Consider the following 14,297-nt stretch of genomic DNA (forward strand, 5'->3'; position numbering starts at 1 on the left):
CCCTTTTTCTTTTTTTTTTTTAACATTTTGGTAGAAAATACATGAGTTCTAGAGCCACAGAATCCTAGATGTTAATCTTGGTTTGGATTCTCAGCACCATATTTATTGTTTTTCCTTTGGTGAGTTAATTAACCCCTCTGAAGTTAAGTTTCTTCAGTTATAAAATGGAAACAGTGACACATAACTTACAAAGTTTTGGGGGTGGACTGAATGAGTCAATACATGTAAATGCCCATGGTAGACACTTAATACTAATGCCATTTCCCCGCCATTTATGTCACAATCTAGTTTGGAGATAATTATTTTTAAGTATTATTTATCCAACTATACAGGTAACAATAATTAAGCCTGAACTCCAGACCCAATACCAAGAAAAAAAAAGAGTCATCATTTTCTTTTATTTTTAATTAATTTTTTTTATTTGTTTGTTTGTTTGTTTGTTTGTTTGTGGCTGTGTTGGGTCTTCGTGTCTGTGCGAGGGCTTTCTCTAGTTGCAGCAAGTGGGGGCCACTCTTCATCACAGTGCACGGGCCTCTCACTATCGCGGCCTCTCTTGTTGCGGAGCACAGGCTCCAGACGCGCAGGCTCAGCAGTTGTGGCTCACGGGCCTAGTTGCTCCGTGGCATGTGGGATCATCCCAGACCAGGGCTCGAACCCGTGTCCCCTGCATTGGCAGGCAGATTCTCAACCACTGCGCCACCAGGGAAGCCCCCATCATTTTCTTTAAGAGAATTTAAGATATGGGGTGAAGGTCAAAGTGGCTGTGGCATTCATGTATGTATAGAGAGAGAGAGAGAGAGAGAGAGACAGAGAGACAGAGATGAAGAGAGACAGAAAGCGTATGAAAGGGAAAGAGAGCTGCCAAAGCTGGACTTCAGTCCTTCCAGATCAGAGCTTCACAACTTGTTCTGCCCTTACAAACTGGCGGGAGCACATAGGAGTGGAGGTGTGCGGATGCCAGTATGACCAGTGACAAAGGGCTGAATTGCCCCGGACCTGGGGAATTTCAGTTTCCACTTTGATCTTACACCAGTCTTTTCATCTTATGTGGAGACAAGGGGTATAAAGAATTCCCTAGATGTCAGGACAATGTAGAATCGGATACTGGGCTCCTTCTGTCACCAGATACTCCACCATAAATGCCAGCCAATTATAAGCTTGGGCTTCTTCCTGAATAAAGTGGTGCCACATAAAAGTCTCAGACAAGACAACTCCATAGAAACCAACCTCTGTATCACCACTTCAAGCTCTCCTCAGCATTTAGAACCTTATTTCCAAGTTTGGGAGATTACGACTTGGAAAAAGTGATCCTAAATATCTCTATGGTAACAGAAAAAAAGTTCAATATCACTATGTAAACACTGGAAGCACTCCAATTAGAACTTAATTGTTTAGTTTCTGTCATACTCCAAAATCACGGTCCCCTAGATACATTACCTACCCAGTAAGGACAAGCTTGTGCAGTTGTTGATGTATTAGTCAGGGTTCTCCAGAGAAACAGAACCAATGTAGATAGATAGGTAGATGCATACATGCATACATAAATACACAGATACAAATATACAGATGATACATACATACATACATAGATGATAGATACATACATACAGATAGATAATAGATCTTACATACATACATATAGATACACACATACATACATATTAATACATATATACATACACAGCTTATACACACATACATACATATGATAGATAATGATGATGATAGATAGATAGATAGATAGATAGATAGATAGATAGATAGACAGACAGACAGACATAGACAGACAGGCATTGGTTCATGCAATTATGGAGGCTGGAGCCCTAAAATCTGCCATTTGCAAGCTGGAAAACTGTTTCCGTTCCAGGAGAGAACGAGGGGAGCCAAATGTGTAAGTCCTAGTCTGAATATGGAGGTCCAAGAACCAGGAGTACTAATGTCTGGGAGCAGGAGAGAGAAAGGATTTTCCGTTTCTCTCCTGTTTTGTTCTTCGAGGCCTACATCAATTGACAGTGACCACACACACGGGTGTTTTTGATCATCACTACTCAGTCAGCTAATTCAATGCTACCTTCTCCTGGAAACATGCTCACACCAAAAAATAGTCTTTTACCATCTATCAGGGCCTCCTTCAGCCCAATCAATTTGACACATAAGATTAACAGTCACAACTGGCAATAAATACTGTTTCTATGTGAATCAGACAAGACGAATCGTGTCTACTTTACATGTTTGAAAAGAGATGAAAAGTCTCCATGAGATAAATAAATGTCAAACATTTTATTGTATGGACCTACTCCCAGGGCTAGGAGCTTGGTTTAAGAGGATGTGGAAACTGTATTTAGAGTTGTTCTTTTCTTCTTATTTATTCTCATTCAAATCGAAATACTTATCTCCCTTTGCTGACCTCTGACTCTCAGCAACTAACCTGATTCTTCTCTCCACAGACACCAACTAAAACTTTACTGTGTGAAACATCCTGGGAAGTTTGATGTGGGGGAAATAAAGGAATTCAGAGGATGCCATCCCACAATATGCTGCTCCGGCACGATGCTTACTTTGAGCTGAAGCTGCTTGAGGACAGACTGATGCAGGGAACTCACCCTGACTAAAAATAAAGTATACATTTCCCCTTTTGCAAAGAAATTTATAAGCATAGGAGAAAATTGTGTTGTAAAGATGCCTCCATACCACGAAGAGAGATACATCTGCCAAGAAGTCTGCTTTTAAGTGACTTGACTGAGATCCATCACTCTGGGATAATGACAAGTCTTAGCACACTGTCAACTACTAGGAGCCTCCGAGAACACAGATGACAGCTTGGACAATCACACAGGTTTGAGAGTTTACCACGAACTAGGGCAGGTTGAACAATAAGCTCTGTCTCCTCCACAAGGCCACTCCTTCAAGACAGGAAGGTGGGTTTTACCTACTGCACAGACTAACACAGAGAGTCAAGGAAAATGAAGAAACAGAGGATTGTGTACCAAAGAAAAGAAAGATCAGGATAAAAGTCCAGACACAGACCTTAAAAAAATGGAGATCGGTGATTTACCTGATAGTGTTCCAAATGATGGTCATAAAGATGCTCACTGAGGTCAGGAGAACAATGTGTGAACAAAGTGAGAATTTCAACAAAGAGATAGAAAATATAAGAAAGTACCAAACAAAAACTACAGAGCTATAGAATGCAATAACTGTACTGAAGAATTCAGTAAAGAGGTTCAACAACAGACTAGATGAAGCATAAGAAAGAATCAGTGAACTCAAAGTCAGGGCAGTGGATTATACTCAATTAGAGGTGAAAATATATGAAAGAGTGAAGCTAGCTAGAGGGACATACAGCCATCATCAGGTGGAGCAATAATCACATTATACAGGTTCCAGAGGGGAACAGAGGGAGAAGAGGACAGAAAGTTTTTTTTTTTAATTGGCTGAAAACTTACCTAACCTGGAGAAAAAAGGGATATCTAGATCCAGGAAGCCCAGATAGTTCCAAATAAGATGAATCCAAAGAGACCCACACTGAAGCAAATTATAATTAAATTGTCAAAATTTAAAAGCAACAAGAGAAGAGCAAGATGTTATGTACATGGGAACCCCCATAAGACAATCAGCAGATTACTGAGCAGGAAGTTTGAAGGCCTGAAAGGAGTGGCATGATATAGTCAAAGTGATGAAAGAAAAAAACCCTGCCAACCAAGAATACTCTACCCAGAAAAGTAGTCCTTCAGCTTAGAAACAGAAGTAAGAGCTTTGGAGACAAGCAAAATGTAAAAGAGTTCATCAGCACCAGAGAAGTTTTACAAAAATTCTTAAAGAAAATGCTTCAAGCCAAAACAAAAGCTGCTAATTAGTAACAGAAAAACATAAAAATATAAATCTCACCAGCAAAGGAAAATGTATAAATTCAGAATACTCTAATGTTATAATGCTGGTGGCTAAATCACCTATAAATCTAGCGTGGAGGTTGTAGACAAAAGTGATAAGATTAACTATAATTGCATAAACTACTAGTGAATATACATGATGAAAGATGTAAATTCTGATATAAAAAACATAAAATGTAGGAGAGAGAATAAAAAAGGAGAGCTCTAGTATGCATTCGAATTTAGGAAGTTGTCAGTTTAAGATAGAGTGTTGTAAGTTATTTTATACAAGCCTGATAGGAACCATGAAGCAAAAACTTATAATCGATACACAGAAGAGAAAGAGAAAGAACTCAAAGCATATCACTACAGAAAAATCATCAAATCACAACAGAAGAGAATAAGGAAGATAGAAACACGGGAATTCCCTGGCAGTCCAGTGGTTAGGACTTGGCATTTTCACTGCCAAGGGCACAGGTTCAATCCCTGCTTGGGGAACTAAGAGCCCACAAGCCAGGTGGTGCAGCCAATAGATAGACAGATACATAGATGGATAGATAGATAGACAGATAGATAGATTAAAAAAAAAGAAAGAAACAAAGGCAGTACAAAAGAGCCAGAAAGCAGTGAATGAAATGGCCATATAAGTTTTTACCTGTCAATAATTACTTTAAATTTACTTGGGCTAAATTCTCATGCAAAGATACTGAGTGGCAGAATGGATTAAAAACAAGACCTGGCTATACACTGCCAATAAAAGTCTCACTTCAGCTCTAAAGACACAAACAAACTGAAAGTGAAGGAATTTCCATTTGCATTTCCTTTTGTGCAAATGGAAACCAAAAGAAAGCAGGGGTAGCCATGTTTATTTCAGGCAAAAAAAAAGCTTTACGCCTAAAACTATAATAAGAGACTGTTCAGCCTATAATGAAAAAAGGCTCAACCCAAAAAGATGATATAACATTTGTAAATACTTAGGCACCCAACATAGGATATTAAGCAAATATTAACAGATCTCAAAAGAGAAATTGGCAGCAAAACAATAACAGTAGGGAACTTCAATACCCCACCTTCAAGAATGGACATATCATCTAGACAGAAAATCAATTTAAAAAGCAATGCTCTTAAACTACACGTGAAACCAGATGGACGTAACAGACCCTTACAGAACACTGCACCCCAAAACCGCAGGATGTGCTTTCTTCTCAGGCACACAAAGAACATTCTCCAAGATGAATAACCATATGTTAGACTACAAAACAAGTCCTAATAAACTTAAGAAGACTGAAATGACATCAAGCATTTTTTTCTGACCACAATGTACAAAACTAGAAATCAATTAGAAAGAGAAAAGTAGAAAATTCATAAATATTCGAGATTAAAACACATGCTATTGAACAACACCAGTGGGTCAAAGAAGACAGCAAAAGAGAGATTATAAAATATCTACAGACAAATAAAAATGGGAATTCAGTATACCAAAACTTGTGGGACACAGCAAAAGCAGTTCTAAGAGGAAAGTTTATAACAATAAATACCTACTTTAAGAAACAAGAAAGATCTTCAAGAAACAAACTAATTTTACACATCAAGGCCTAGAAAGAGAAGAGCAAACTAAGCCCAAAATTAGTAAAAGGAAGGAAGTAACAAAGATTTGAGTGGAAATAAATGAAATCGAGATTAAAAAGACAATGAAATTAAACGCTGTATTTTTGGAAAAGGTAATGAAGATAGACAAACCTTTAGGTAGACCCACCAAGAGTGAGGACTCAAAATAAATAAAGTAGACATAAAAGGGGAGACACTACAACTGATATCACAGATATACAAAAGATCATGAGAGGTTACTATCAACAATAACTCACCAACAGAGCGGATACCCTAGAAAAAATAATTGACAAACTCCTTGACTTTTGGCCCAACCCAGATTGGTTCATGAAGGAATAGAAAATCTGAAAAGACCAATAATGAGTGAAGAGATTGAATCAGTGATCAAAAACCTTAAAACAAATAAAATTTCATGACCAGACGGCTTCACTAATGAATTCTACCTGACAGTTAAAAAAGAATTAATACCAATTTTTCACAAACTCTTCTAAAAACTAGAAGAGGGAATGATTTCTACTAATTTTATGAGGGCAGCATTATTCTGACACCAAAACCACAAAGGACACTACTTGAGAAAAAAAGAGTACAGACCAATAAAGCTGATGAATATGGATGCATGAATTCTCAGCAAACTGAATTCACCAAGTCATTGCATGGACCATCCACCATGATCACGTGGGATTTATTCCAGGGACGGTGATTCCATATGATCATCTCAATAGATGCAGAAACAGCATTTGACAAAATTCAACATCCACTCAGGGTAAACTCTCTTTTAAAAATGGGAACAGAGAGGGAGTTCCCTGGTGGCCTAGTGGTTAGGATTCCGGGCTTTCACTGCCAGGGCCTGGGGTTGGGGAACTGAGATCCCACAAGCTGCACAGCATGGCCAAACAATAAAAATAAATAAATAAATATTTTTAAAAATGGGTACAGAGAGAATATTTCACAACATAACCAAGGCACATTTGATAAACTCAAAGCTAACATCATACTCCACGGCTAAAAGCTAAAAGTGTTTCTCCTAAGATGAGGAACAAGACAAGGATTCCCAGTCTCACCACTTTTATTTGACAGGGCACCAGATGTTTTAGTCAGAGCAATTAGGCAAGAAAATAAACAAAATATATCCAAATCAGAAAGGAAAAAGAAAGACTGTCTCTGTTTGCAGAAGACATGATATTATTTATAGAAAACCCTGAAGGCCCCATCAAAAAGTTGTGAAAACTAATAAACAATTTCAGGGAACTTGCAGAATACAAAATTAATATACAAAAATCAATTGTACTTTTATACATTTACAACAAACTTTTAGAACTAAAAATTAAGAAAACAATGCTTTGGGGGCTTCCCTGGTGGCGCAGTGGTTAAGAATCCTCCTGCCGGGCTTCCCTGGTGGCGCAGTGGTTGAGAGTCTGCCTGCTAGTGCAGGGGACACGGGTTCGAGCCCTGGTCTGGGAAGATCCCACATGCCACGGAGCAGCTGGGCCCGTGAGCCACAATTGCTGAGCCTGCGCGTCTGGAGCCTGTGCCCCGCGACGGGAGGGGCCGCGATAGAGAAAGGCCCGCGCACCGCGATGAAGAGCGGTCCCCGCACCGCGATGAAGAGTGGCCCCCGCTTGCCGCAACTGGAGAAAGCCCTCGCACGAACCGAAGACACAACACAGCCAAAAATAAATAAATAAATAAATAAATAAATAAATAAATAAAAAAGAATCCTCCTGCCAATGCAGGGGACATGGGTTCTAGCCCTGGTCTGGGAAGATCCCACATCCCGCAGAGCAACTAAGTCCGTGTGCCTAGAGCCCGTGCTCTGCAACAAGAGAAGCCACCACAATGAGAAGCCCGTGCACCGCAACGAAGAGTAACCCCTGCTCACTACAACTAGAGAAAGCCTGTGTGCAGCAACAAAGACCCAACACAGCCAAAAATAATAATAAATTAATTAATTAAATTTATTTATTAAAAAATAAAATAATGCTTTTACAATTTCATCAGAAAGAATAAAATACCTAGGAATAAATTTAACCAAGTACATGAAAGATCTGTGCACTGAAATACTATTAGACATTGATGAAAGAAATTGAAGACCCAAATAAATGAAAAGTTATTTTGTGCTCATGGATTGGAAAAGTTAATATTATGAAGATGTCCATACTACCCAAAGCAATTTAGAAATGCAATGCAATCCCTTTTTTAAACAGAAATTGAACAAACAACCCTCAAATTTGTACAGTACCACAAAAGACCACAAATAGCCATTGCAATTATGAGAAAGAAAAATAAAGCCAGAGGCACTGCATTACTGATTTTAATATATACTACCAAGCTATAGTAATTAAAACAGTATGGTAATGGCATACAAGTTGACACATAGACCAATGGGTCAGAAAAGAGAGCCCAGTAGCACACCCTCAGGTATACGGTCAACTAACATTTGTCAAGGGAGCCAAGAACAATCCATGGGGAAGGAATAGTCTCTTCAACATATGGTGTTGAGAGGGGCTTCCCTGGTGGCACAGTGGTTAAGGATCTGCCTGCCAATGCAGGGGACACAGGGTTGGAGCCCTGGTCGAGGAAGATCCCACATGCCACGGAGCAACTAAGCCTGTGCGCCACAACTACTGAGCTGTGCTCTAGAGCCCACCAGCCACAACTATGGAAGCCCGCGTGCCTAGAGCCCATGCTCCGCAAGAAGAGAAACCACTGCAATGAGAAGCCTATGCACCGCAATGAAGAGTAGCCCCCGCTCGCCGCGACTATAGAAAGCCCCATGCAGCAACGAAGACCCAACGCAGCCAAAAATAAATAAATACATAAAATATATTTTTTAAAACATATGGTGTTGAGATAACTACATAACCACATGTAGAAAAAGGAAATTGGACCCCTACTTACATCACTTACAAAAATTAACTCAAATGGATTAAAGACTTGAACATAAGCCCTGACACCATGAAACTCCTAAAAGACAACCTAAGGAAGAAGCTTCTGACAGTGGTCTTGCCAATGATTTTTTAGCTATGACACCAAAAGCATAAGCAATGAAAGCAAAAGGATCAAGGGAAACTACATCAAACTAAAAAGCTTCTGCACAGCCAAAGAAACAATCAGGAATATGAAGAGGCAACTTATGGAATGTGAGAAATTATCTGTACACCATATATCAGATAAGGAGTTAATATCAAAATTATATAAGGGACTCATGCACTCAATCACAAAAAACCAAAACCAATTAATTATAAAAAGGGCAGAGGAACAGAATGGACATGTTTCCAAAGAAGACATCCATAAGGCCAACAGGTGCATAAAAATGCTCCATGACACTAATCATCAGAGAATTGTAACTCAAAATCATAAGGAGCTATCACCTCACACCCGTTAGAATGGCCACCATCAAGAAGACAAGTGATGACAAGTGTTGGTGAGGATGTGGAGAGAAAGACAAATACTGTATGATACCACTTCTTTTTCTTTTTTTTTTTTTTTTTTTTTTGGCTGCGTTGGGTCTTTGTTGCTGCATGCGGGCTTTCTCTCTAGTTGCAGCGAGCGGGGGCTACTCTTCATTGCAGTGCACGGGCTTCTCATTGCAGTGGCTTCTCTTGTTGCAGAGCACAGGCTCCAGGCACACTGGCTTCTGTAGTTGCGGCACGTGGGCTCAGTAGCTGTGGTTCATGGGCTCTAGAGCGCAGGCTCAGTAGTTATGGCACATGGGCTTAGTTGCTCCGCAGCATGTGGGATCTTCCCGGTCCAGGCCTCAAACCCATGTCCCCTGCATTGGCAGGCAGATTCTTAACCACTGCACCACCATGGAAGTCCTGTATGATACCACTTCTATGTGAAATGTAAAAGAAAGATGAAATGTAAAAACAGAGAGTAGAATTATGACTAAGAGAGGCTAGGGGGTGGGGGAATTGGGGAGACAGGTTTTAGGGTACAATTTGCAACTTGTAGGTACACAAGTCCTGGAGATCTAAGGCAAGAACAGTGATTATAGTCAACAACACTGTATTGTAAACTTAAAAGTTTCTAAGAGACTAAATCGTGTTATCACCACAAAATAGAAATTATAATTATGTGAGGTGATAGAGGTGTTAGCTAAAGCTATGGTGGTAATCATGTTACAATGTATAAATGTATGCAATCACCACTTTGTACACCAACATTTATATGATGTTATATGTCAATTCTATCTCAATAAAAATTAATTTTAAATAAATAAAGTTTAAATAAAAGGAGGTTCAAAGGGAAGTAAAAAGCCAGCCCAAGCCAAATGCTCTATAGTCTGGTTAGAGTTTAGGTCAGACGTTGGACTTTACTGCTTCCTGAGGAGAAAAGGCCGAGACTCTCACTGGAGCCCCTGGAAGGCTGGGCTGTGAATGAGAGAAAACCATCAACAGAGCAGCCCTCAAACACCCTGGAACCCAGCCTGAAGTAGCTCAGTCCCTAACTGGAGCAAGGTGATCTACGGGTGTTGGTGGGGTCATTCCTCTCTGGAGGAAAGTCACATTACTCAGAACCTCCATAAATTTTCAGACACATCTCTGGACTTCAGTCTGAATCTGTTAGCCAAACCATGAGACATGATGTAAGGACCAAAAGTCAGAAAGAGAAGAAAAGGGGACAACGGAAAGAGTTCAAAGGAGATCAGGACTTGGTGTTCATCCAACACTGAGCTTGAAATGCAAAAGAGCCCCAGGGAGAGGGCCGATGATCCCCGGTAGGGAGACCCCCCCCACACACACACACACACACACAAGCCAGTGGGGAGGTCTGCTCCGAAGGCTGCAGGAGCAAAAGGCAGGAGGAGGGTGGTGCTGCATCAACAACACAATTAACATCAAGGGTGTGGAAGTGGGTGGGTACTGAATTCATCTGATCTCTCATTTAAATTTCTCTTTAATGTTCACCGATAAAAGAATGGAACGCACTGGCAGCGAGAGAACAATGGAGGACTTCAGTGCAGACGGAACATTGGAAATTGGAAGGCGTTTCAAAGACAGGCCATCAAGATGCACTTGAAGATGAGAGGGTAGGGTTTCAAAAGTGTGTGTAGAAGCAGCACAGTTATAACTGAGTGCATTTAGGAAAACCCTGGAAACAAATGTTATGACCAAAAGTGGTTTTCTGTGGACTATGTGGGAAGTGTAAGTTCTTCGGCTGGTGGGAGATTTTTGTCTTTTTAATTCTATGTCATGTACCTGTATTACATGGGGAAAAGTCAATATAATTTTGTGTTAATTTATAATAAAAATGCTTCTTTTTACTTATATACATTTTACTTTATTAATTTTACATCATATTATAAAATAATATTTAGTTGAACATTATTTAGATACAGAAGGAGACTGGTTTTCCTTCCCCACAGGGGTAAAGACTGGTGTCTGCATATATATGGAATCTAAAAAAAAAAATGGTTCTGAAGAACCTAGGGGCAGGACAGGAATAAAGATGCAGACATAGAGAATGGACTTGAGGACACGGGGAGGGGGAAGGGTAAGTTGGGACGAAGTGAGAGAGTGGCATGGACATATATACACTACCAAATGTAAAATAGCTAGCTAGTGGGAAGCAGCCGCATAGCACAGGGAGATCAGCTCGGTGCTTTGTGACCACTTAGAGGGGTGGGATAGGGAGGGTGGGAGGGAGACACAAGAGGGAGGGGATATGGGGATATATGTATACGTACAGCTGATTCACTTTGTTATACAGCAGAAACTAACACAACATTGTGAAGCAATTATACCCCAACAAAGATGTTAAATAAAAAATAAAATAAAGACTAGTGTCTGTTATTCATCAGGAATTACTCAGCTTACATTCACTGAAAGTGCACTGAACTGTAGATGCAAGAAGGAAGGGAGGGATTAACATTCACAGGACTCCCTCTGAATGCCAGAGTCCCTGATAGGCATTTCTACCTAACTTTCTGATGGAATTTCAGTGAATGCTACATTCAGCCTCCTGATCTCCGTGTCCCACCTTGGGAAATATGCTCTCCGGAGTGTCCTAGTTTATGCTAGGTGGGAATTGAGCCCACATCACTCTCACCCCACAGACCACAGCCACCCCAGAAGGAGACAGACAGTGCTGGTTGGGAGGGGCCCTCTATTACCCTGAACCCACTTTGGGTTTAGAGAAGAAGAGATTAAATAGAGGAAGCAGAAAACCCCAGTGTTCAAGAGCACTAATTTGGAGAAATGTTATGAATCTGCCCCTAAAGAAGCCCATGAAAATGTTTGTTATTACTGGGACCAGTGAACTCAGGTCAAGACCCAGCTGCTGACTCAGGTCTCTCTCCGGGCCAAAGTCTCAAGCTCAATTTGCTCTCTTAGAGTTTACAAAATATTAGAGGGCACCAACAAGTGGTTTTTCAAGATTTATTTCACAGCCCTGATCAGTGACCTATCAAAGAGACCTGATGTGAGAACATCGATGCCTCTTGACCGCCCCTGATGTACGGAAATCCCCCGTCATCTCCTGCAGACTTCTAGAACATGATATTCAGCTTTGCCATCTTATTACTGATTTCATCATATATATTGATATTACTTCTATATTACCAATGGTTGTACAGGGGTCGGGAGGCTGGTTTATAATTTATTTATCACCTACTATCACTTCCTTAACTCTGGAGGTCTTGACATTTTTAACATTGGTGGCCACACCAAAGAGGAGTGCAGCTATGAAGGTATAAATGCGACCAAAGACCAGTTTCAAATATAGGATCGATGCTTGGCTTGTTTTTACTGAGCGAATTCTTCTTGAACTGGGTCCGCTGTCCATGCTCCCTCCAGGACCTCTCTTTAAGCACAGTGGAGGCTCCCAGCCTACATGGCAATGGCAATTCCTTCTATTGTTGCAAATTCCTCTATGATTGCATTTCTTAGGGGGACAGTCATAAGTTATTGCATCTATACGAGCATTGCAGGCGCTATTGAGACAGAACCTCTCAGGAGCGCAGGGGGTACCACTTCTCACATGACCAACATCAGTTGTTTCTGGGGAATAGTGACTGCCTACTCCCCAACACCAGACCCCTGAGATCTTTGACTGATGGAATGAAACATGTTCCTGCAACCGGGGAACATGAGTGACATTGCTACACTGCAGCCTTCCACATCTTATGTCTGCTTCTCCACAAGCAGCATAGTTCAACACCCTATCATTTCTTGTACAGTGTCCAAATCGATTGGCTTTTCTATTTATTGTATAGCAGACGTCATGAGCGTTAATAGCGTGTCTTCCAAAGATTTCTCTGCAGTGCATTGTGCGGTCAGTGCAGTTTCCATGATAGCAGTAGCCTTCTTCAGTACAGGGCGTTCCATCCTGCATATAAAAATCTTCTGGGCATTGACTGGTTGTTCCAAAACAGTACTCTGGAAGATCACATGTATTCTGGATTGGTCTGCAGAGTGTCCCAGGTTCAGAGTAGGTACAGTTTGTACAGCATAGGCCTTCATTACAAGTAGCCCCTTCCTCCAACATGCAGTCATACTCGCAGCATTTGTTGCTGTAACACTGCTTGAAGGAGCCACAGTCACATTGCTCCCAATCCTCCACTATATAGTTTCCACAACGCATCTTTATCAGGCTTTCATTAAAGTAGCTCACCGTTGTGTTAAATATACAACTGCCCCGTAGTCCTACTATGTTCCACCAATGCCCAATGGAACAGTCACTGAAGGCATCTGTCAAGGCTGGGTATTTTGCCATAAGGCAGGTGCTCCTTCTCATGCAATAGCAGTTATCACCATCATACCACAGACCAAAACTTCTCCCAATGAGTTGGGTTGATACAATAGCTAATATTAAATAATGTCTGCCTAGATAACCAACGAAAAGTAGACTACGATCAGCTGTACACATAGTATAGGTCTCTGGCTCAAATTGACCTGGTCGTGGTCCATCACGAATTACTATCAAGGATGAAGTGGTTTCTGTAATTAGTCTGAAATTGTTTGCATGATAACGAGCATATGCACCACCTGGTACTCTATAGTCATTCATGACAGTTGGATCTCTTTCATTAAATAGTACCACTGCAACTAGATAGAACCTTACAGCAAGACCTTGTTGAAAGGAGTCCACTATACTACACATATGTACCAGGGTTTCTACACACTTAGACACATTGTTGTATACATGATACATTGAATTAGAATATTGAACAAATCCTTTCATAATTCCCTTATGTGCTGCAAACACCCTAGCACCACTCCTGGGGGCTACACTGACATCTGCTTCAGGGAACAGTGGGTGTCTATCCTCCTTGTGTCCCGGTCCATATGCAGGTCCTGTTGCATTGGCATCTGCCACTATCTGAGAAACCACATGTTCAAACCTTTCTGAATCCTTGAGGGGTTTGATTTCATATGCAAGGTCATCCAACTTCATAATACCTTCAAGACCCCCATAGCACGTGTCCACGGTGACCATGGAAAAAGGAATCTCCTCCAGGTAGCCGAGGTAGTAACAATCTGAAGGGACGAAGGGGTAGTCCATCTGCAAGGCTCCTTGGTCATCCTGAGTCATCAGCAGCAGGTGTCCGGGCCAAAATAAATTCTTGCGCCGCATGTGGATAACGTGCCTCTGGCCCCCAAAACGCAGGCTGTAGGAGAGCCAGCCCGGCGTCTGAACACCCTTGCCTCGGTGCAACTCCTTCCTGGGTATCACCAACTCCGAAGAGATGTAGCGCCATGAGGGACGGCCTTGAGAGCACTGGACTGGAGCCAGTACTGCCCAGAGTCCAAGCAGCAAGACGGCTGCCCCCAGGGTGACCCGGCCCTCTGCCAGCCTTGGGGCCTTGCTCAGGGACAT

General features: G+C 41.2%; 1 protein-coding gene across 1 annotated transcript; it reads right to left on the reverse strand.

Moving 5' to 3' along the window:
- Positions 1-11,318: 11,318 nt before the first annotated feature.
- LOC103003745 (disintegrin and metalloproteinase domain-containing protein 21-like) lies at positions 11,319-14,297 on the reverse strand. The gene is made up of 2 exons (XM_007174224.1): positions 13,694-14,297; positions 11,319-13,336 (listed from the first exon to the last, which is right to left on the reverse strand). The coding sequence occupies exons 1-2, from the start codon at positions 14,295-14,297 to the stop codon at positions 12,078-12,080; spliced, it is 1,863 nt and encodes a 620-aa protein (XP_007174286.1). The 3' UTR covers positions 11,319-12,077.

Source organism: Balaenoptera acutorostrata, chromosome 20 (genome assembly GCF_949987535.1).
Source record: "Balaenoptera acutorostrata chromosome 20, mBalAcu1.1, whole genome shotgun sequence".
Classification (NCBI taxonomy): domain Eukaryota; kingdom Metazoa; phylum Chordata; class Mammalia; order Artiodactyla; family Balaenopteridae; genus Balaenoptera; species Balaenoptera acutorostrata.

Coding starts and splice junctions, on each gene's coding strand:
- LOC103003745 (XM_007174224.1), bottom strand. CDS start 14,297: ATGTCCCTGAGCAAGGCCCCAAGGCTGGCAGAGGGCCGGGTCACCCTG. Junction 13,337..13,693: donor CAGTGTAGCCCCCAGGAGTG/GTGCTAGGGTGT, acceptor CTATGTGTACAG/CTGATCGTAGTCTACTTTTC.